This window comes from Fusarium keratoplasticum, chromosome 2 (assembly GCF_025433545.1).
Source record: "Fusarium keratoplasticum isolate Fu6.1 chromosome 2, whole genome shotgun sequence".
In the NCBI taxonomy this organism is placed as follows: domain Eukaryota; kingdom Fungi; phylum Ascomycota; class Sordariomycetes; order Hypocreales; family Nectriaceae; genus Fusarium; species Fusarium keratoplasticum.
Window position 1 is genome coordinate 3,893,360 of NC_070530.1, and position 20,613 is coordinate 3,913,972.

A 20,613-nucleotide genomic window follows, 5' to 3' on the forward strand; every position below is an offset into this window, starting at 1 on the left:
CGCTTGGCGGGTCGCTCATCAGGTTTTTCTTGATTCTATTATATAAGAGTAATCATGGATTAGGAGAGGCTGCACAAGATCAAGTATAGTTATTATTCCAACTATTATTTACTCAATATTGTACTGGGAGATGTCCCAAGTCATGAGTGCGTGTTAGCCAGAGCCAAATCCAGGTCCAACTTTTTTTTTTCTTCAACCGCGGGGTGGATGAACTGCGGGTCGGGTTAGTGGGCTTCAGCGGAGCCTCTCCACTGAAAGTGCCTGCAGATCCACTAGCAGGATGGCCTCAATCTGGGCGGGATCCATGGATGATGGATGTCGACTTGGGAATCGATCATGGTCGCCTATCGTTTAAGTAGGTAGTGTTGTATTAGTCGTTAACATCTCTTCATAGAATGGTGTAAGCAAGAATCAAGATAATGCCTATCTCTCTAGCTTCTGGATCCTCTCACACACACCACAGTCAACTCGTGGGCTTGGGACATGAAGCCCAAGCTGAGGTTGTTTATGCGCATGGCATTCAGAACAAGGCGAGACAGACAACTTGTTTCAACCTTATCAATTGCTCATTTATACAATTATCCAAGGGAAAGAGAACCCAGTATAGGTATTAGTTGACGAGTAGAATCAGGTATTCTTAACGAGGTCAACGTTGCAAGATAGGACGAATCCTCAAGGATGGAAATGCCGGTAATTGAATCAATTAAAAAAACATGTCTCATCTGATGATTCAAGACTACCTGTCAACGGCCATGTCTGTGCATGAATCCCACGTTTAACTCGAAACAAAGCCGTTGAGGAACGTCAACGGGTAAACACCAGCCACGGATATCGAAACATCGCGAACAAGGAAGCAAACGGACTTCAACGGCTGGCACTGTCAGCCAGCCGGTAACTGTCCACGATGAGCACGGTATTTTTCAAAATAGATCAACAAAATCTCCTTTCAAAACACCATCCTCTTCATTGTGATCCCAAGTCAACAACAGACGATCTACTCTACTTGAAACGCCCCATCACTCCTGTGATCGCATCCCACATTCCTCCTCGAGATAATAATCCACCATCTCCCCATCAACTTCCACTCTTCATCCGCCTCTTCACGCTTCCTCTTGTGCCGCTGCGCAGCACCTTCTTTTCTATCTTCTCAGTCTCTCCTTAACCAAGGTGTCGATCACCTTTTTTACCATTCACTCACGCTCATTGAATCACCTTCATACCCTCGACCTATATCTTTAGGTTCTTTTCGCCTCGACCTTTCTTTCAAACCACCACCAGCAAAGTCATCATGCGCGTCCTCGCTCTCACGGCTGCCCTCATGGGTCTTGCGGCTGCTGCTCCCGCGCCCGCCCCTTCGGCCACCCTCTTTGACGACATCGTCGCCGTCTCTACCTCTACGGCTTGCGCAACCCCCTCGGCCACCCCCATCGCCTCTACTTTCTGGGTCCCCAGCGACAACTCTCGCAAGACGTGTGACAAGGCGACCTACAAGGCCAAGTTCGCCCCCTCCGACGTGAAGCGAGGCGACTTCCGCGACTGCGCATCCCTCCTCTCAGCCTTTGGACCTCACAACGGAACCTTTACCATCCCCGCCGTCACCAACGCCGCCGATGAGTACGGCACTGGCTTCGTCCCCATCGTCAAGTCAGACTCGTGCTCCCTGGGCGTCCGAGCCAAGGGCGGCGTTATGCTGGGCGACGACGACGTCGACTGGATCGTGCAGAAGACGCTGCAGGACTACTCTTCCGGTTTCTTGATGGCAGCCCGTGGATCCGTCGACTGCGATGCTCTTGATGGTGGGAAGAAGGCCAAGCTTTACTGGCAGGTTTACGACTCTGAGAAGGGTTACTAGATGGATTGGTCTTGAGGGTCAAGGTGGTTTTGGATGATCTTGATGATCGTCGGTTCTGTTCTACCTGTTGCGATACCCGATGGAAGCAAGAAGATGACAATTGGTAAAGCATTGTCGCCTACATGATGATTATGGATAGCTCTATTCTGATGTGCTTGTGTGACTTGAAGAGGCAGTTTACGATGCTGACAGCTTGATGTGAAACAACTCTCGGTTGGCCTGGGCAGTATCCATAATGTGAGCAATCTGCACAATGTTTTAGGGAAAGACCCAGTAGGTGAGGAAGAGAACAAGTAGACTCTAGTAACAACACCCAACTCGCCCTTGTCGTATACCTGAGAAACAAGGTCCTCCTCGCTGTCACTCTAGAGGGCAGAGTGTAACACCCTCTGTCCACCATACACGTAGCATAATGAGTTGAAGCAATGGCAGCGAAAATTTGGAATTTGGAATTCACCAATCGAGGCCTGTCTATTTACCCTAATCAATAGCGCAAAAGTGGGCTAGATTGCATTGCATTCCTCCCCTTGACCGCGAATAAGGCTAGCATCAAGGCCTTGCCATAGCCACCACAGGAATAAAGGACAGTCCGGATTCGGCAGCTGCACTACGGATTTCTCCGTCGAATGGATAAATGGTGAAGAATTTTCAACAAGGCTTGGCTGGGTGTGTGAGGGCATCGCCAAGATCATGGTTGTAATAGTTTGGAAGGTCAGGTATGTAGAGGCTGCTTGCGAAATGTCAAGACAGAAGTCTCGCCCAAGGCACAGCCGCGAAGTCGCGATGAACAGAATAGCTAGCGTCGCGAGGGTTGTCCAGGCCGTCTAGGCTTCCGGTCAGAGGAGCGGCGACGCTGGTCAGGCTTGGCTGCGGTCGAGCAAAGACAGTTGATCGTATGGATGAAGACTTCACTTTGAGATCAATGCTCCAAGCAAGCACCAGCAGAATGTCACTTTATCAGGTACCATTACTCAGACTTTGTCGAGTTCATTTGTATACAACACGAAACCGTACAATTCTTTCCGGGCCCCCTCGCTAGGCCATATCTAAATCCTTGATCCGTCTATATCCTTTTGTGTCAATCAAACAAATATGTGTAGCAACCCCCAATGCCTTTCCATGATCCATGTAAATGCAGTCGTTCGCGAACATAATGTCGCAGAGTCATTAGTCGTTAAGTTTCAGTCGTTGAATGTTAGTGGCAAGCACGGCGCCGCTCTTGGCGGACTTTGCATCCTTGGTTGCGTGAGGCACCCGCTTCTAAGGGGAGTATGCCGTCATCTTGAGCTTCTTGTGGCTCAGGTCGATGCTGTCGAGTCTAGCGATCTCATCGCTAAGCTCTTCGATCCGGCGGGCGCATCGCTGCTTGGTGTTTTCGGCGCTGATCTGGGCTCGCTCCGTGATTCTAACAATGCGGGTGAGCTTCTCCTGGCAGTCGGTGTAGTCGGCGCGCATGGCACATGCGACGGCGCTCTGATCGTGAGGGTCGATTCGGGTTTGGAGGCTGGTGAGTGCGTCTCGTACTCTTGGGTGGGACTGCTGGATGTAAGTCACGATTTTCTTAATCTCGGGAGGATACTCGGCCAACAGGGCCTTGAATCGGAGCTTCTCGCGTGCGTTGTCTCCCTTGACGGCGGCGATCTCGGGGCGAGGGAGGAGAGCTGTGGTGGGTGAGATCGAGGTCATCTGAATCGAAGCGCAGCTTTGCTTGTGAAATTGGCTGATGAGGGTCTTGAGGTGCTTAGCCTCACTGTTCATCTGAACAAGCTCGCGTTCGGCGGAAGAGAGGATGCCCCCGAACCACTGGTACCTTAGCTCGTTGTCAACGGGTCGGTCCTGCTGGTGAGAGCTGATGCGTTGGAAGTTGGTAGAGCGCTTGGGCGTGAGATGCTTCGGGTTGATGCCGTTAGAAGCCAGATAGTGCTTGGCCTTTGGAGAGACGTTTTGATAGGACGCTCCAGGGGGTTTGATAGACGATACAGGCTTGGGCTTGATCGGTGGTGCAGGCTTGGGCTTGACGTAGGCAGCTCCGGGCGGCTTGATTGAGGAGAAGGGATTGCGTCTGGTGTCAGAAGCTCCAGAAGGTGTGGTGAAGAGCCAGGGATAGCGTTTGATGGATTCAGGTTCAGGGGGTGAGGTCCAGTCGAATGCACGGGGAGGCGAAGGAGGCGACGGAGTGGGAGGTGGTGTCCTGGGCGTCCTGGGCGAAGGAGGGTTGGAGAAGCGAACCGAAAAGGGGACAGGCTGGTTGCATCGGGGTTCAGGCTCAGGGAGACGAAGCCAGTCAGGGCAGCGAAGCCATTCAGGGCGAGGGGGGCAAATGCTGTAGAGGTACAGAGCAATCTGTAAGAAGGGTATTCCGATGACTCCACAAATGACGAGGAAGCTGATGGCGTTGAGAACGGTGGGGATGCTGAAAAAGATGTAGAGGAAGACGGATCCAACACAGCGGAGGCGATGAAGCCAGATGTCGGCGTAGAAGGGCACCCATTGCTGATGGAGCCACTTCAAGAGGTCGCAGAGAACGAAGCTGAGAGAGTAGCTGGTGCGATAAAGCCAGAAGATGAGCAGGAAGCCGTGGGTCATGTTGCAGCCATCAGCCGTGATGAACTCGTTGCCGAGCCATCTAACAGCGGTGGGGACGTTCAAGAGGTTGTAGTCAATGATGGTGAAGAACTGGATCATGATGTTCCAGGTGAGGACGAGAATGTGCCAGCTAGCGGCAATGAAGTTGACAACAGCGGGCTTGTAGTCGAGCAGCTTGGCAAAGAAGGATCGTTGCTCTGGGAAGAGCTCGCGATACCGAGGAAAGTCCTTCGGATCGTAGTCGAGTTTGCGACGGAAGAACATGTTCGCGTACGTGAATCAGGGTGAATATGGGGCGAAAATGTTGTCGGGATGAAGGTGAATGTGTGGGAATTTGAAGGTTCGCGATGTGAGATGAGGTTGCTTTTGTTCTTGCTTGATCGTTGTGGTGATGAAAGAAGCGTGAACAATGCAGGTGAAGAAAAATAAACAAGCCTTTTCTCCATTGTGAATCATTTTGGCTGTTGCCTTATGCGGAGATTTTTGCTGTGCGTTTGTCGGCTGTTTGGCAGTGCCAGCTAGTGGTAAAAAATGAGGGTATTCGCGAGTGCCAGTGCCAGTGTCCGCCAGCTGACAAGGTGGGTTGCAAAAAGCCTGCACCTCCAAAAAAGAGCACAACGTACCAAAGAAACGGCATGTTGATCGATAACGTCCGTGCTCAGGGTAACAATGGGTCGATCTTGCACTCGCAAGGTCCCTTAATCAAGAGCCTCAGATCTGGAACCACTTTCATAGTACAAAGGGTTATTGTCTCCATCGCCTTCTAACACGGAGTCGTGTTTGGGCGAGAGTGGGCTCTGTCGCAGACCCCCTTAACTCTTTGACACCCCCATCAGGCGATTTGACTTGACCTGAAGCCTCCGTCAAGACTTTGATTCATCCTCATTGTCAGGTTGACCGACAATACAATGCCAGCTAGCAGACTTTGAGCCACAATCCCAGTCTCCTGGTAACAACGCCTCGAGCAACTGGGCATCTCCGTTTTTTCCCAAGAACCGGGAACCTCGAATACCAGGAACCGATCTGAATAGGCACGTCACAATGAAAGCATAACCCACAATAAACCCAGCATCTCTGGAATTCCATCGAGTCAAGAGGCTTCTCGAGAGGCTTGATGAGAAGGCTTCTGGGCTTCACCCGCCCGCACAACAAGCCCCGAATGGCGGACGCCGCTCGGTGTCCGGTGCTCCGCCTCGCCGTCTCGTCCTCATTCCTCTGTACCTGTCGCGTCGCGGATAGCGGACAGATGCCTCTTTGGGGAAATGGACGCGACCCAATCACATGCGCCGATAGCGCCCCAATCAGAGGCCAAGACGCTTCAGAGTGAAGAGGGAGGGCAGGCGGGCGGATGGAATGTGGCCGCAACCTTGAGAGAGAGGAGAGGAGAGCGACTTCGGTCTCGTTTATACTGATCAGCCACCTACGCAGATTAGCACTCTCCCTCCCCCCCCGGCTGTTCTCTTCTGGACGTTCCGTCGGCATGGGTACGATGGGGACTCGGTCCCAAAGGGGGAACAACAAGGAAGATGCCGCGCAAAGAGAGTTTTGCTGTCACCTGGCAGTTGGAAACCTTGATTTTCTCATCACAGAAGGATGGGAAGGGCAGTGCAAAGGAGGGCGTTCCGAAGCCGACGGATATTCCGGGCTTGCTCGGTCCGAGTTAGTTTGCCGGGTCGGAAACATAACGCACACCTATTTGCGGCACCGAGAGGGCTCCTGTAGTATCCGTAGGTAGAGTGCTGACTGCAGCATTCGTTGCGAGTAAGGCACAAAAGGCAAGGGAGCAAAGTCGGTCGAAGTGCGTTTCAAACTCATCAAAGACAGACGCCTCGCGACATGCGGGACGACAATAAAGGCTCAACAGCTGTGGACCTCAGCCCTTTCTTTTTTTTGTGATTGTGACAGAAAGGGACTTGCCGTCCGTTCATTCAAGACGCTATTGACAGACAAGTCTGGACAAGGTGAATGAAATCTGGGGTTTACTCGATGGCATTTTCTCGATGGGATCTGATCACGGGGAGGGTCAAGGCGGCGGAGGCGGCGGCGATTGTGGATGTTGAATAGGGACCCGACGACCTGGTTCAAGGACACCAACGCCCACCCGTAGGGAAAAAGAGGAGCCTGGGCCAAGGTCGATTCTGGACACATGCCGGTTGCTCTATTGGAGTTGGCTTTTGCCGGTTGCCCTTGCTGAGGCTTCAATAGCGTCCGCCTTGCATTGATGGAACGGGAACGGGGTCCCGCGGACAGCGTGCCCTGCGCGGGAGGTGTCCCCCCTCCTTGTGAAGTGACTGGGGGACCTGGGTAGCTGATTAGCCGCTTACAGTGTGTCGGGTCGGTACCAAATAACGGGACAACCTGGCACTGACGTGCTCGCCCTGAGGGATGCCTGTCCGCTGTCCCTTTGTGTCAGGCCCTGTCAGGCAGCTTTGGTGGCACCAGACCGCAAAAAGGCAATGTTTCCAGCCATCAGGGGACCCCATGTCTAGGATGCTCTTTTCCCCTGCAGCTCTGTCCGCCGGAACATGATGCCGGTGGTCCTCTTCCCCCAACCGTGCGAGATCCTGACCTGCCCCGTGCCCCCTTTTCCCGTCCAGTGTCTGGTTGAGGAATCTCTGGCCTGCTGCTCGCACGGGCGGGATCGTGTTGCGCGGAGACTAGGAGCACACGGGTAGCTGCCCACTAAGGGCGGGACGGAATCACGGAGCGTGTCATGGTAGCGCGCGCGAGAGTGTGTGTCGTCGTGTCGGGGAAGTGAAGGAGTGATTTCCGAGACCAGACCCCCCCCTAGGCAACGGGGGTATTGTTCGGCGGGTAAACACCCAGCGAGCGAGCGATGCGATGGAGTGACATGGGCAAAGAGGATGGAAAGCCTCGTCATCAATTTTACCGAGTTTGCCTGCTTTTACCAACAACATTCCACCGAGATGGGCCCCCTCGGTCGTCGGGCAAGCTTTCGGTCAACTCGGTACTTGGAGGATGTGGACGGGACGACAGCCACGTACAAAGCCAACAATGGAACCGGCTGGACCTGACTGACAACACACAGAAAGACCGCCGGACGGACTGTCAGACTGCCCGAGCAAGAAAATTTACACTGTAGAAAAAGCAACAAGCACGGAGCAAATAACTTGCTTGGCTGTGCTTGTGATGAGCGTGTGTCGCGGCTCCGCTCCCTCCCTAGTCGCAAGCCGCAAAATGACCCCGGTCTGGGGGTGGACACCCAATAGAATGGCAGCCAAACCAGAAATGTCGCCTAAACTCTGGTTCCTCGAGGCTGTTTACTCGGCTCCCTGAGGCTGGCTGGCTAGACTCTAGACGGCTGCCTCCTCTTCTCTCACGAAGACGAAGACGACGACCCGGGTCCTTGGGCTGGGCTGGCGCGCTTGGCAAAACTCTGTTGAATACGCCGTTGGGCTAGGCACTGATGGCACCTCCGGGGGAATGTTCCGTCTCTTGTCGGGGTGATCTAGCCATCATGGCCCTGACAAGCAGAACAGTATCATTAAAAAGCAGACCCTCCTCTCCCGAGCGAGGCTGCAGATCTTTTGTTGTGAGCTCCATCTCCATCTACGATCTTCAAAGCAAGGACCCGCGAACTCCCGACCCGGAATTACGGCCACCGCATACAACGTAGTACGCACCACGCAAGGCTTACTACGGTTACTACCCAAAATAGCCGCGGATCCCCATCACATTTATTACCTGTTGGAAACTCTTGGCGATTATCTGATATCCAGTAATCCCGAACAAAGCTTTTTTTTTTCTCTCGTCTCCTCTCCCTCGGAGCGAGACCCCCCCAGCCCTTCATATACCCAACACCCTCCCACCACCCCCTACATCTGCTGTTTTACCTTGGAAACAAAGTCCAGACCCAACACGAGTCGACGAGCTGGACTCTCGATTGCCAATCAGACAAGCCCAGCTGTGTGTTTGCTTTTATTAGCTCCTGACGACACGACAACTCACACTATTTTACTCGACCAACGACTCCTGTCTCATATAATCAGCGATCCCTCCATCCTCTCAGCACAGCCGACTCCCTTTTTCACACAACAACAACAACCACACACACAGTCACCATGATGCTTCGAGGAACCGCCCACAACGTCCCCAAGGTTCCCCTCTTTGGGAACCCCAAGAAGCGCAAGCAGAAGCAGCAGCAGGAGCAAAGGGTCAAGGAGGAGCAGCTCCGCCTACAGGCCCTCGAGGAGGCCGAGTTTGCGACAAAGGCAGAGACCTCCGACTTCCTCACCTACTACCTCGAGCGCTCCCCCTTCAAGGACCAGTGCGATCAGATCTCCATCGCCTGGGATAGCCTCCCCAGCCTCGGCGAGCTCCAGTCCTACGGCGAGCTCGACAAGACAGAGGGCACACAAGCCTGCCGTCGACTCTTCAAGGCCGTTGTCATCTGGGACGATCTTGGCCTCGACCTCTGGGAGACGCTCAGCAGCAACATTGAGCAGCAAAAGATGTACGACGAGTTTGACGACGACGACCTCCTCGATGAGATTTACGAGGAGCCTTCCGACTGGGACTACACCAGCACCCCTCGCTCTCGCTCCCGCGGCAGCTCAAGAACCACCTCCTCCGACAACTTTTCCGGACGATCGCGCCAGACCTCCGCCGACAGATACAGCCAGCGCGAAGACTCTCAAGAGTCGCGGCGGGGCTCGGCGACAGACCAGATGCGACGACCATCAACCGCCTCTGGCAAGCTCCCCGCGCGGAGAGCCACAGCGCCTCACGGTATGATCGGCGAGTACTACGACAGCCCATCGCGGTACCGGCTACCCAAGATCGTGCGGGTCCTATAGGCAGGGGCCGACGATGAAAAGAGATTGATACTTTTGTTTTCGGGGTTTCTGGTACATGCTTTTGGGACACAAGCGACTTGGGAAACGGTATTTCAAAAAAAAAAAAACGGGCCGATATACTATTATATTTTTTACTTTACTATTTGAGCATGGCGTTTTGGAACCATGGCAAGGCCGGCGGATGGAACAATGGATACGGAATACCTAACTATACCTACATAGCTGAGAAAGCTTCAGCTTCAGATACCATTTTATTACTAGTAACAGACATGAACTATTCACAACAACAAGCTTAAGCCTCACGTCCCATCATCCTGTGATCGAGCTGTCACTTCAAAGCCACCTTGCCTATGCCGGCAGTGGGTGGTGCCTGAGCGGCAGACGTCATGAGCTTTCAAATGCCACAAGATTCAATAGCCGAGGGTCCGAGTGGTTGGACCGACCCGCGGGAAAAGCCTGGAGTAGCATCCGGGGTACCCACGTGATGCGACCTCGGCATCACTTAAACTTAGTCAGCGGGGAAGCATCACAATCGGCTGCATGCTTGCTCCCTCGTCGCGTGAATCACCCAAACAGCCTTTGGCTTCGCTTAATACCCTCCGCTCGTTCGCTCCTCTGTGCGTTCAACACACTTGGCGTTGTTTGAGCATTCTGCAGGTGCCTCTGCTAATTTCGCCAGAGGCCAATGGGAGCTGAGCTGCTTCAGTCACTATCCGAGTGGCGCGGCGGCCCTTGACTTCATTGGGGAATGGCTGCCCCCTCTGCGAGATGGAGACAGTTTCTCTACTGTTCTCCATTTCTCTACGCCCGACTGCTGAGGAGAACAAGCGAGTGCTTTAATGCCCAGCCCTATGGGATATACGAGTTCCCGATCCTGAAAAGCCGATCAGGTAGGGATATCCATTATCCGTTTGTTGACCGCATATGTCCATTGTGATCGACGTTTGGGTATCTAGTGTTTTCCCACTCGTTAGGCTGGAAAAGGACTCATTTTACCCTTCCGCTCTGACCATGGCGCGGAGCGTTCATCTCAGGGACGCTAAGGGAAAAAAACAAACCTGTGCTTGGAATTCACGCTTAGTGTGCGAATGCCTTCATGGCGTTTGACATCTAACCGGGTCATCAAGGCTGCCAATCTTACGATAAGATCATCTCCCAAGCATACCAATATGCATGAATCCTCCTTGATATCATCTCAGGAGCAAAAATTTCTGCCCTCTGCAAATCAGAGACTCATGCAGGAACACGCTCAATGTCAGCACGGGATTGTATGCAGCCGGTCCTTCAGCTGGAGAAGCCATCCGGACTAGCTTCAGGGGTCCCGGCGCCAGCTGCATCTGGACTCGCCAAGGCGCGTTTTGAGGGCTCCTCAAGGCTCCCCCACCAGATAGAGAGATGGGCGTTTTGCAGCCTCGACGAGGCTTTTGGGCCTGGTCCTTTACTCTCGGAAACTTCCTTCTGTGTAGTTCTCGTGGTTGTGATCCCCTCGGTTGAGGGTGCCGTTCCTTTTCTTGTTCCTTCTCTCGTTGATACACTCGTTGTAGCTGGGCCATGAAGCACTTACACGGCCTCTCCCTGGCTGCTCTGGTCGGCCTGGCCGCCTTTTCGACCGCCGCGGACATCTCCTACGTGACTGACCTCGAAATCTTTACATACCTGGTATGCCTCTTGACGAGCACTCGGATGTGATTATACTGACCCCTTAGGCGCCATGTGTGTCCAGCGCCATCTCGTACAATGTCGCGATGCAGACCTACTCGACCATGTGCGGCGACTCGGAGACTGAGCTGCAGAAGTGCATCTGCTCCACCAGATTCAACCAGGTCGCGTCTTCCATCTCGAGCGACGTCACGTATAGCTGCGGTTCGAGCGCAAGCGATGATCTTTCGAGCGCGTCCAAGTTGATGGACAAGTACTGTCACCAAGACAAGGACATCACATTCTTTTCTCCGACGACGAATGTTGTTGAGGCGTACATCACCGATCTCCCGGAGCTGGCTTACTTGCCGCCATGCGCGCAGTCAGGAATCTCATATGCTGTTGTTGGAGTGGTATGTTTGAGGAGTCGGAGGCTCATGTTCATGGCTGACGAAGACGTAGGCCGCATATCGATGCCCTGAAGCGGCCGAATTGAATGCGCCTTGCGTCTGCAACAAGAAGGACGTCGTTCACGACATCACCGAGACTCTCAAGAGCTCAGTCAAGTACTCTTGCTCCAACAACCAAGATGTCACCTCGGCGCAAAACTTTTACAGCGAGTTTTGCGCAATGAACGACGGCACCACGTCCTTTGCGCCTCCGAAGGGTCCTCCTGGAGATAGTCAGTTATGCGGCCTGCTTTAAAAACTCGTATACTGACCCTCTGCAGTGTCTTACTACATCACCGCTCTACCTCAGTACCAGTCCCTTAACAAGTGCGCTCAGAGCGGCATTGAGTCTGTTGTCTTGGGGGTAACTATTCCTATTTGTAATCTACTTTCTCTCGCTGACCCGACTACAGCAAAGCTCTTGGCTATGCGGCGAAGGACCTCAGGAACTCGCTTCGTGCGTGTGTATCAAAAGCGGCATGTCCAAGATCATCTCGAGCAGTTTGACCTCGTTGGTCAAGGGCTACTGCGACAGCACGAATATCGGCAACGTGACCTCGGCTGTTGATGTTTTCAGGTACTACTGCAGTGCGGCTGAGAGCCTGGTTGTCGCCACTGTTGGTGAATCCATTCATCAATCGTACCCGACTGCGAGCTCCGGAGCTGGTGCTGGCGCTGGTGCGACTGGTCCTGTTCGGACGGGTTCAGGACATGCGACTTTAACTGGCAGCGATGGTCTTCCTGAAGAAACCGGTTCTTCGGGTTCGAGCGGCGATGGCGACAGTGCAGGAAACGACAAGAACAAGGACGAATCAGGAGGGACGAACATCGTACCGATCGCGGGAGGGATTGCTGGCGTCGTGGTCGTCGCCGCCATCGGTATTGGCCTGTTCATGTTCATCCGACGAAGACGACAACGTGAGGCTCGAGGGGTAGAGATCTCGAACGCTGGCGATGGTCGTGGTGATGGTCCTCCAGAATACACCGGCCAGCCAGAACTCATGGGCAACAGCGAGTACATCAAGGGCTACTACGCACCACCGGCCGTGTCTGAGCTCTCATCAACATCCTCCCCGAAACCAGAGCTCTACGGAGGAAAGCCGGTCGTTGAACTCCCCCCTAACCACGCACCAACCCCTGAGTTACAGTCTCATCCCGCCAAGGTACCCTACGGCCATTCATCACCACAATCCAACTACGTCTCGCCAATGACACCCCAAAACCCCCAACAAACCGGTTGGGGGGGGCAGCCCGTGTACGAATTTCCCTCAAACCCAGCACCGACGTATAACCCGCAGTCAAACATGGGATTTCAGTCTGGACCTGTGGAGTCGTATGAGCTGGACTCGAATGTAGGACGATGGGCAAAGTAGATGGGTGTTATGGGTGATTGTCTTTTCTGAGCCGGCGTTGGGATTGGGATTGGAGTAACGAGTTACAAAACCGTTGGATATGTTAGACTCGGGTGTATTATGAGATGATTGACCATGTAGATAGGCGTACGTTCTAACTTGTATTCTTACGGCTGTGTAATCGAGGGCAGAGTCTGTTATGAGTGTGCCTAGTTCACCTGTTATTCCCTATTGCCTTCGGATCTTGGATTCACCAATTCAACAGGTAATATTTACAAGGTTATCAGCTGGTATCTTCCAGGGAGGATTTGTCGAGGTCGATTGGGCTCTCAAGGGGGACAACAGTGACTAGATGCTCTCAGCGTAAGATAGGTGACTATCGATAACATGGAGATGCAGCAAAGAATGCTCACTATGGTTGCAAGGGTGAGAAGGGGCCACATCTACACCAGTTTAGAGCTTGCTTTAGAGTCGATCCATATTGTCAATCCACGGTCAGGTCTCCCTGAAGCCATCAATAGCTCAGATCATCTCACGGTCTTCACTGTGTCGTGACATACGAGTGAGCTTGTTAAACAACAGTTTAGCGTAGCCTCTGCTTACCCTTATAATCATATAGAGTAGTATGCGACAGTTGGATGAGATAGTGTTATTGTTTGATACCCCATACTCCCTGTTGTTAGAGCATCCACCAAGCTGAACGGTTATGCTCTACGCCACAACTCGTATATGTACCGAAAGGTCACCTGTCGCGCCTTACCCTACTGCACAGGCTATTCAGATTTCTTTGCTCATTACCTAGGCACGATTTACATCTATCTGGAGCTAGGAGCCAACAGCGGAGCTACGTGGCCAATGGCAAGGAAGTGTCTGACAGGTTTCTCTTTGTTCTCCCAAACTTACTGATGGTGGAGACGTGTAATCATCCAGCTGCAAGGGGTAACACCACTTCCACCAACTTTTCCCTATTGTTGTCCTGAAGTTGCACCCATAGCGGCCAAGTAACGAGCGTGACACGGTATTTTCTTAAACAAAGACAAAAAACAGACAGACAGGTCTTAACCAATCCCTTTGTTACGACAGAATGCCCGTCAAGTTCAATGGATGAATACAGGGTAAGGTAGTTGACTCTCGGAAAAGCAATTCTCCGACTCCCCAGCGCAGCTCCAGCTCCAGGTGGCCCGTGCACGTTGCTCCTCAGACAGCAACAGCCTTGGGTGTTGACTTTCCAAAAACAGTGTCTCCAGATCTTCAGCCTGGAAGCTCCAGCCAGATTCTTTCACTCCAACAACGAAATCCTTTCCTTTGTCGGAGATATTTCATCAACATCACCCACACTCATTCGTCACGACGCCCGATACTCAGCGACGCGATCAATCACGTGGATCTTTCACCAGAGCTGCCATTTTTTCGACGCGCAGCTGCGGGAATGACGAGTGCCGCGCTCTCAGCCTGATTCGATCACCACCATGGCGGCCGCGGATGTGGACACGGGCTACATCGCAGGCCACCTTGGCCTCGATCAGCCTGTCCTAACGACCCTGGCGACCGAACCGACTGTTGATCTCGTCAACATTCTCTTTCAGGCCATCGCAGCCAAGGCGCACGAATTCGACACCCTGTACGCTGAGAAGCTTCAGACGGATATTGAGCTAGAGAACGCGGTTCGTAGCTCCGAGTCGCGCTCGCAAACGTCCAAGGCTACCGCCGACAAGGCCCTGAAGGACGTGGAAGAGGCTAGACAGCTGCTCAAGGACGAAGGTATGTGTTGGTGGGGATGCGCGAAACGAGGTTACACGGTTGTTGACATTCATCCCCAACGTAGAAACGAAGCGCCAATCCGTCGAGAACGAACTTCAGGTCTTGAAGGCCAAGAAATCTGACTACGATGCCGAGATCAAGTCTCTCAACGACAAGATTGAAACCCTTCAATCGTCGAATCGCACTAACTTGAGCATCATCGAATCGAACAACAAGCGCGATCAGACCATCACTGAGGAGCTCACCAAGCAGCACCAGCGGAATGTCGAGCTCGCACGCGAGATTACAACTCTTCAGCAGTCGGAACAGAACGCCAGGGGCCAGCTCAACAGCGCCAAGTACCGAGAGGAATCGCTCCAGCAGCAGCTCGACCTGGCCCGAAAGAACAGTGAATGGCTCGAGAATGAACTCAAGACAAAGAGCGAGGAGGGCCTCAAGTACCGAAAGGAAAAGGGCGCCCGCATTGCTGAACTTCAGCGCCAGAACGAAGATATTCAATCCGAAGTCGAGGCCCTGAAGCGAACCGAGCAGCAACTTCGCGAACGACTTGACGCCATGCAAGCCAAGGCAGATGAGGCCCTCGTTAAGCTTCAGAAGCAGGAGGGTACTTTTGCCCAGACAGTCGAGAGTTATAAACATGAGCTTGAGGACCAGCGACGTCTCGTTGACATGTCTGACCAGCTCAGCAAGAAGCACTCGGAACGTGTGCGCGACCTCGAGTCTGAAAAGGAGCGCCTCAAGGACAACTACGAAAACGAGATTCGACGCATCCGAGTCGAGCTTGAGGAGGAGCGACAGAACTCGCGCGCAATGGAGGAGCGCATCCAGCAGCTCGAGTCAGAGATTGACGGACTCCAAGTTCGACTGGAGCAGAATGTTCCCCCGCCTGAGTCTGCACCTGCGACTCCTCGTCCCAACGGCATGCTACGACCTTCATCTCCTTTCGGAACCCCGGCCTCCATCCGTAGCAAGGGTGCTATGACCGCGACACAAGCCATTGACCAGCTCTACCAGGTCAAGGCCCAGCTGGCCAGCGAACGACGCCGCAACCAGCAGCTCTCCGAAGAGCTTGATGGCATGATGTCGGCACTCGAGGCCAAGGCTCCAGAGATGCAAGAGCTGCAAGCCGAGTCGGAGACTCTTCGAGAAGAGATCACACGCATGTCGGAGCTGTCGCAGCAGAGTTTTGAGGAACGAGATGCTGCTCGACGTGCAGCACGAAAGGCAGAGGGCGCACTCGCAACAGCCCAATCCGAGAACAAGATCATGCGCACTCAGCTCCGTGATCTTGGAACCCAGATCCAGATGCTCGTTTTCAACATCTATGCCATCGAGAAGGGCATGGAGCAGTTGACCGATGAGGAGGTTTTCCGTCTCAAGCAGCTGGAGAAGGGCGAGATCACCGAGGAGGCCTTGTCTGACATGTCTGACACTCACCAGTTCATCACTCAGAAGCTGGTGGTTTTCAAGGATGTTCAGTCATTGCAGGCCAAGAACGAGGAGCTCATGCGCATCACCCGAGAACTTGCTGAGCAACTTGAGAGTGAGGAGGCGCTTGCGGCCAAGCATCAGGCCAAGGAGGATCACGACATGGTTGAGAAGCTTCAGCAGGAGCTGGTGCACATGACGGAGGAGACCAAGTCCATCAAGACAACGATGGAGAGTTACAAGATGGAGCGAGACATGTTCCGACGACTGTTGCAGCAGCGAGGCGTAAACGGCGACGAGGCATCCATGATGCGTCATTCTCTTGGCGGTGGCCAGCGTCCACCTCTGGCTAGCATCGAAGCGACTGAGCAGACCGAGGCTCTGAACGAGGCTCTCCGCAAACTTCAGGGCGAGTACGATAGTTTCCGTGACGCCCAAGATGGAGTTCGCAAGGATATGCGAGATCAGATCGACAGCCTCTCAGCTGAACGAAATTCGCTGCAGACAGACAAAGTGAAGCTTCACGCCGAGGCCAGACTTGAGTCGGAGCGACGAGAGATGTTGCACACCAACTTTGTCGCTCTCCAAGGCGAGAATCGCGAACTTCAGAAGCGCAACCAGACCCTGTCAGAAACCGCCGCCAAGCAGGATATCCGGACACAACAGGTTGCCGAGGAGCTCATTGAGGCCAAGGGCTTGCTCGACAGCGTGCGAAACGAGGCGGCCAACCTCAAGGCCGAGAAGAAGCTTTGGAAGGATATCCAGGATCGACTCAGCAAGGACAACGAGAACTTGATAGAGGAGAAGAACCGACTCAACAATCTCCTTGCGACCCAACAGTCTCTCGAGAACGAGCGTAACAGGACCGAATCCGAGACGCGACGCAAGGCTCAGGCCAGAATCGAGAGTCTGGAACAGGAATTGAGTGATACCCAGAGGAAGCTGTCTTATGAGGCAGAGGAGACCAAGAAGCTGCAGCTTCGGAAGGAGTTTGAGGCCAAGGAGGCCCAGAAGCGAATCGACGAGCTCATGGCGAGCCTCAGCCAGATCCGGGAGGAGCATGTCGCTGTTAAGACCAGCAGAGATCATCTTCAGGCTCGCGTTGACGAGTTGTCAGTTGAACTGAGAAACGCCGAGGAGCGGGCTGGACGTCTCCAGCCCAGACCTACGCCAAGGCCCGGCACCATCGAACTCAGCGAACAGCAGCAGCAGCTTGAGGCTGAGATCCAAGAGCTCAATGTTGAGATTTCCGACCTTAAGCGAGACTTGGACATGGCCAACACTCACCTCGAGAACGCCAAGGCACAGGCTGAGCAGTTCAAGGAGCTCAGCCAGGCCAACGAGGAGGCCCTGGAGGATCTGCGAGCATCCCAGGGCCAGTACCAGCAAGAGATGGAGGCACTTATTGAAGAGAAGGATGCAAAGGTCAAGGAGCTTGGCCAACGACTTGAGGATGTGTCTGCTGAGTTGTCTCGATCTAACACTGAGCTCTCCAGCCTACGGGATTCTCAGGGTGAGGTTGCGAGAAGGTACGAAGATGAGAAGGCCATCTTGCAAGAAGAGGTGAACCGACTCAAGGAGGAGAGCGTGAGGCACTTGGAGGCTACTCGATATCATCAGCAGGATCTCCGTGCCCAGGCTGAGATTGCCTCGAAGGCTCAGCAGGATTACGAGCAAGAGCTTGTGAAGCATGCCGAGGCCGCCAAGCTCGTTCAACAACTGCGAGCCGAGCACAACGAACTCAAGAGCGAAGCAGCTTCCCTGAGATCCGAGGCAGAGTCTGCCAAGGTTACTCTGGCGCAGAGCGAGAGCTCATGGGAGGATCGCCGACTGCAGCTGGAGCAGGAGATGGCTGAGCTCAAGTCGCGACGGGAGGATGTCAACTCGCAGAACAAGATCCTTCACCAGCAGTTGGAGGCCTTGACTTCGCAGGTTGCAGCCCTCCAGCAGAAGCGCAACGAGAACGACGAAAACGAGGACGAGGGGATGTCGCCTGTTCCTATCGGTGACGCAACTGAGGGTCTCCGTGAACTCAATAGCTACCTTCGACGCGAGAAGGAGATCCTCGAGGTTCAGTACGACCTTAAGGCCCAGGAGTCCAAGCGTCTGCAACAGCAACTCGAGTACACCCAATCCCAGCTTGACGAGGCGCGCCTCAAGCTCGACCAGGAACGCACTCAGGCTGCCCAAAGTGGCCGGACGTCGATGACACACCAGGATCTGATGGAGAAGTTGAACGAGCTCAACCTGTACCGCGAGAGCAGCATGACTCTCCGGAACGAGAATCAGCAACTGAAGGATCAGATCACCGAAAAGAATACCAAGATTGAAGAGATGGAGGCACGAATCCAGCCACTGGAGGCTGAAATTGACACGCTCAAGACACAAAAGTCGTTCCTCGAGGATGAGATCAAGCAAATCCAGGAGGACCGCGACCGATGGCAGAAGCGCACCGAGGGTATTCTGACCAAGTATGGACGAGTCGACCCTGCTGAGATGGAGCAACTTAAGGAGAAGATCACCAGTCTGGAGACGGAACGAGACGCCTTGAAGCAGGGTGAGGAGCCCCTCAAGGTCAAGGTGATCGAGCTCGAGACTACTCTTGAGACAGAGCGCAACAACTGGAGTACCACTCGCGGCAAGATCGTGGAGCAAGCTAAGGAGCGATCAAGGAAGCTTACTGGTGAGAAGAATGAGGCCATCCAGCGCGCCAACCATCTTCAGGAGAACTTGGACAAGGCCAACGGCGAGCTTGAGGGCGCCAAGAAGCAGGCCGAGGAGTTTGGTAACCAGAAGACCGAGCTTGAGCGCCAGATCCAAAACTTCCAGAAGGAGGTGGAGCAACTACGACAACAAGCGCAGGCTGCCCAGTCAACATCCACACCCGCTCAGCCAGCCGAGGCTTCTGCTTCTTCAGAGGTTGTGTCGCAGCTTGAGCAGCAGCTGGCTGATGCCCGCAAGGAACTTGAGGCCATCAGCAGCCAGAAACAGGGAGCTGAGCAGCAACTCGAGACACTTCGCGACGAGCTGCGAACTGCTATCTCTGAGCGGGACGAGGCCACCAAGAAGCTGCAGGAGGCAACCGAGGCCGCGAAGACTACATCTGGTGTACCAGAGACACCTCAAGCTGCTCTCCAGGCTGGCGACGCCCCTTCACAGCCTTCTAACGGCATCTCTGACGAGGAGAAGAAGGCTTTGGAGGAGAAGGTCACGGCTGCTGAGGCCAAGGCGGCCGAGTTTGAGCAGAAGGCGAATGAGGTGGAGGCTAAAATCCAGAGCACGATCAAGGAGCGTTCCGACCGGATGCGGGATACTCTCAACGCCAAACTTAGGGAAAGCCGAGCTCGTATGGAGGAGGAGTACAAGAAGAAGGACGAGGATCTCAAGCTCAAGTTTGAGCAAGAGAAGCAGATCTGGCTGGCTGAGAATGCTACCACGAAGCCTGCTGATGCACCAAAGACGGAGCCCACCGAACAGCCCCCGTCAACACCAGCCAAGGCTGAAGCTCCTGCCATCCCAGCAACACCCGCGTCTGTTGGTCCGGCCGATCTGTCTCAATTGGACGATGCTGGTATCCGACAGTTCCTCTCGACCAACCCAACAGTCAAGAACATTGTTGCGGCTAACATCAAGAAGAAGCTGGAGGTGGAGAGCACCAAGCTGAAGACTGAGCTGGAGTCGACGATCAAGAACGAATATGAGTCGAAGATCACGTCGGCCAGGGAACAGGCCCAGCTGATGGAGTCTAAGAAGTCGACGTTGCGCATTAACATGGCGGAAAACAAGCTCAGATCTGCGAACGCCAAGATCGGAGTTGTTGAGAAGGCAGCGTCCGAGACGCCGCAGAAGCCTGTTGTCGAGGTCTGGGAAGTGGCTAAGACGGCACAGGCACCGCCCCCTCCGGCTGCCGCGAAGGCGACTGCTGCTCGCGGTTCGATCGCCAGTGTTCCTCCATCTCCAGCACCTGCAACACCTGCACCTGCTCAAGCGACTCCGGCCCAGGCCCAGGCCCCGGCGGCTACACCAGCTGGAGCAAAGCCGGCGCCAGCTGCTCAGCCAGTCACAAGCGGAATTCCTGCACCCAAAACAAGCAATCCGTTTGCTGCCGGCAATGCTGCTGGAACCGATATTCCGAACCCGTTCGCCCCCAAGACCGAAGGCGCAACGGGTGCTAAGGAAGGACTACCTGCGGCACCAGCTCAGCAAGCTCCTCAGCAGTCAGCGCTCCCACAGCCAGTCAGGACTGGACTTCCCATGCCCCGCGGCGGTGGCCGTGGCGGGAGAGGTGGTACCTACACGCACCCAGCTGGACGAGCTGCGAGTGGTAGTGAAGGTAGTGGTGGACGCGGAGGTCGTGGAGGACGTGGAGGAGGACGAGGTGGATTGAACCCTGGTGCCAATGATTTCCAGCCCGGAAACAAGCGACCAAGAGGTGATTCAGAGGTTGGAGGAGGAGCCAAGCGAGCTCGCGGGGCGCATTGAAGACGGGACGAGTAATGGAGTTGGCATGTACAACAAAGAAAATACGCATCCATGTATCGCGATGTGACATTGAATGCAGGCAGATGGTTTGGGACGAGGCATGGGTTGCAAAGGATGTTACAGAAGCATTGTATCTTTTTATCACTGGGGCTCCTCCACGGACAACAAAAAGACAATTTCCTTATTTTTATTGATATGAAAGGTTTATGGTTACAAAGACAAGATCGTGGAGAGATGGTGTTGTTTTG

General features: G+C 54.0%; 4 protein-coding genes and 1 pseudogene across 5 annotated transcripts, besides 1 other annotated feature; 4 read left to right on the forward strand and 1 right to left on the reverse strand.

Annotated features, from left to right (window-relative positions):
- Positions 1-1,288: 1,288 nt before the first annotated feature.
- On the forward strand, positions 1,289-1,852 carry NCS57_00310100 (Hce2 domain-containing protein; the record flags this gene model as incomplete). Its single annotated transcript, XM_053053115.1, has 1 exon — positions 1,289-1,852. One exon carries the CDS (start codon positions 1,289-1,291, stop codon positions 1,850-1,852), a length of 564 nt encoding a protein of 187 aa, XP_052918361.1.
- A 1,260-nt stretch (positions 1,853-3,112) lies between these two features.
- NCS57_00310200 (uncharacterized protein) lies at positions 3,113-4,702 on the reverse strand (the record flags this gene model as incomplete). Its single annotated transcript, XM_053053116.1, has 1 exon — positions 3,113-4,702. One exon carries the CDS (start codon positions 4,700-4,702, stop codon positions 3,113-3,115), a length of 1,590 nt encoding a protein of 529 aa, XP_052918362.1.
- Positions 4,703-8,520: 3,818 nt separating this feature from the next.
- On the forward strand, positions 8,521-9,255 carry NCS57_00310300 (uncharacterized protein; the record flags this gene model as incomplete). The annotated part of the gene is made up of 1 exon (XM_053053117.1): positions 8,521-9,255. One exon carries the CDS (start codon positions 8,521-8,523, stop codon positions 9,253-9,255), a length of 735 nt encoding a protein of 244 aa, XP_052918363.1.
- Positions 9,256-10,800: 1,545 nt separating this feature from the next.
- Positions 10,801-12,715, forward strand: NCS57_00310400 (annotated as a pseudogene). Its single transcript has 5 exons — positions 10,801-10,914; positions 10,962-11,306; positions 11,356-11,575; positions 11,624-11,706; positions 11,756-12,715.
- Positions 10,801-12,715: a sequence feature.
- A 1,448-nt stretch (positions 12,716-14,163) lies between these two features.
- On the forward strand, positions 14,164-20,365 carry NCS57_00310500 (TPR-MLP1-2 domain-containing protein; the record flags this gene model as incomplete). Its single annotated transcript, XM_053053118.1, has 2 exons — positions 14,164-14,455; positions 14,520-20,365. 2 exons carry the CDS (start codon positions 14,164-14,166, stop codon positions 20,363-20,365), a joined length of 6,138 nt encoding a protein of 2,045 aa, XP_052918364.1.
- Positions 20,366-20,613: the final 248 nt, after the last annotated feature.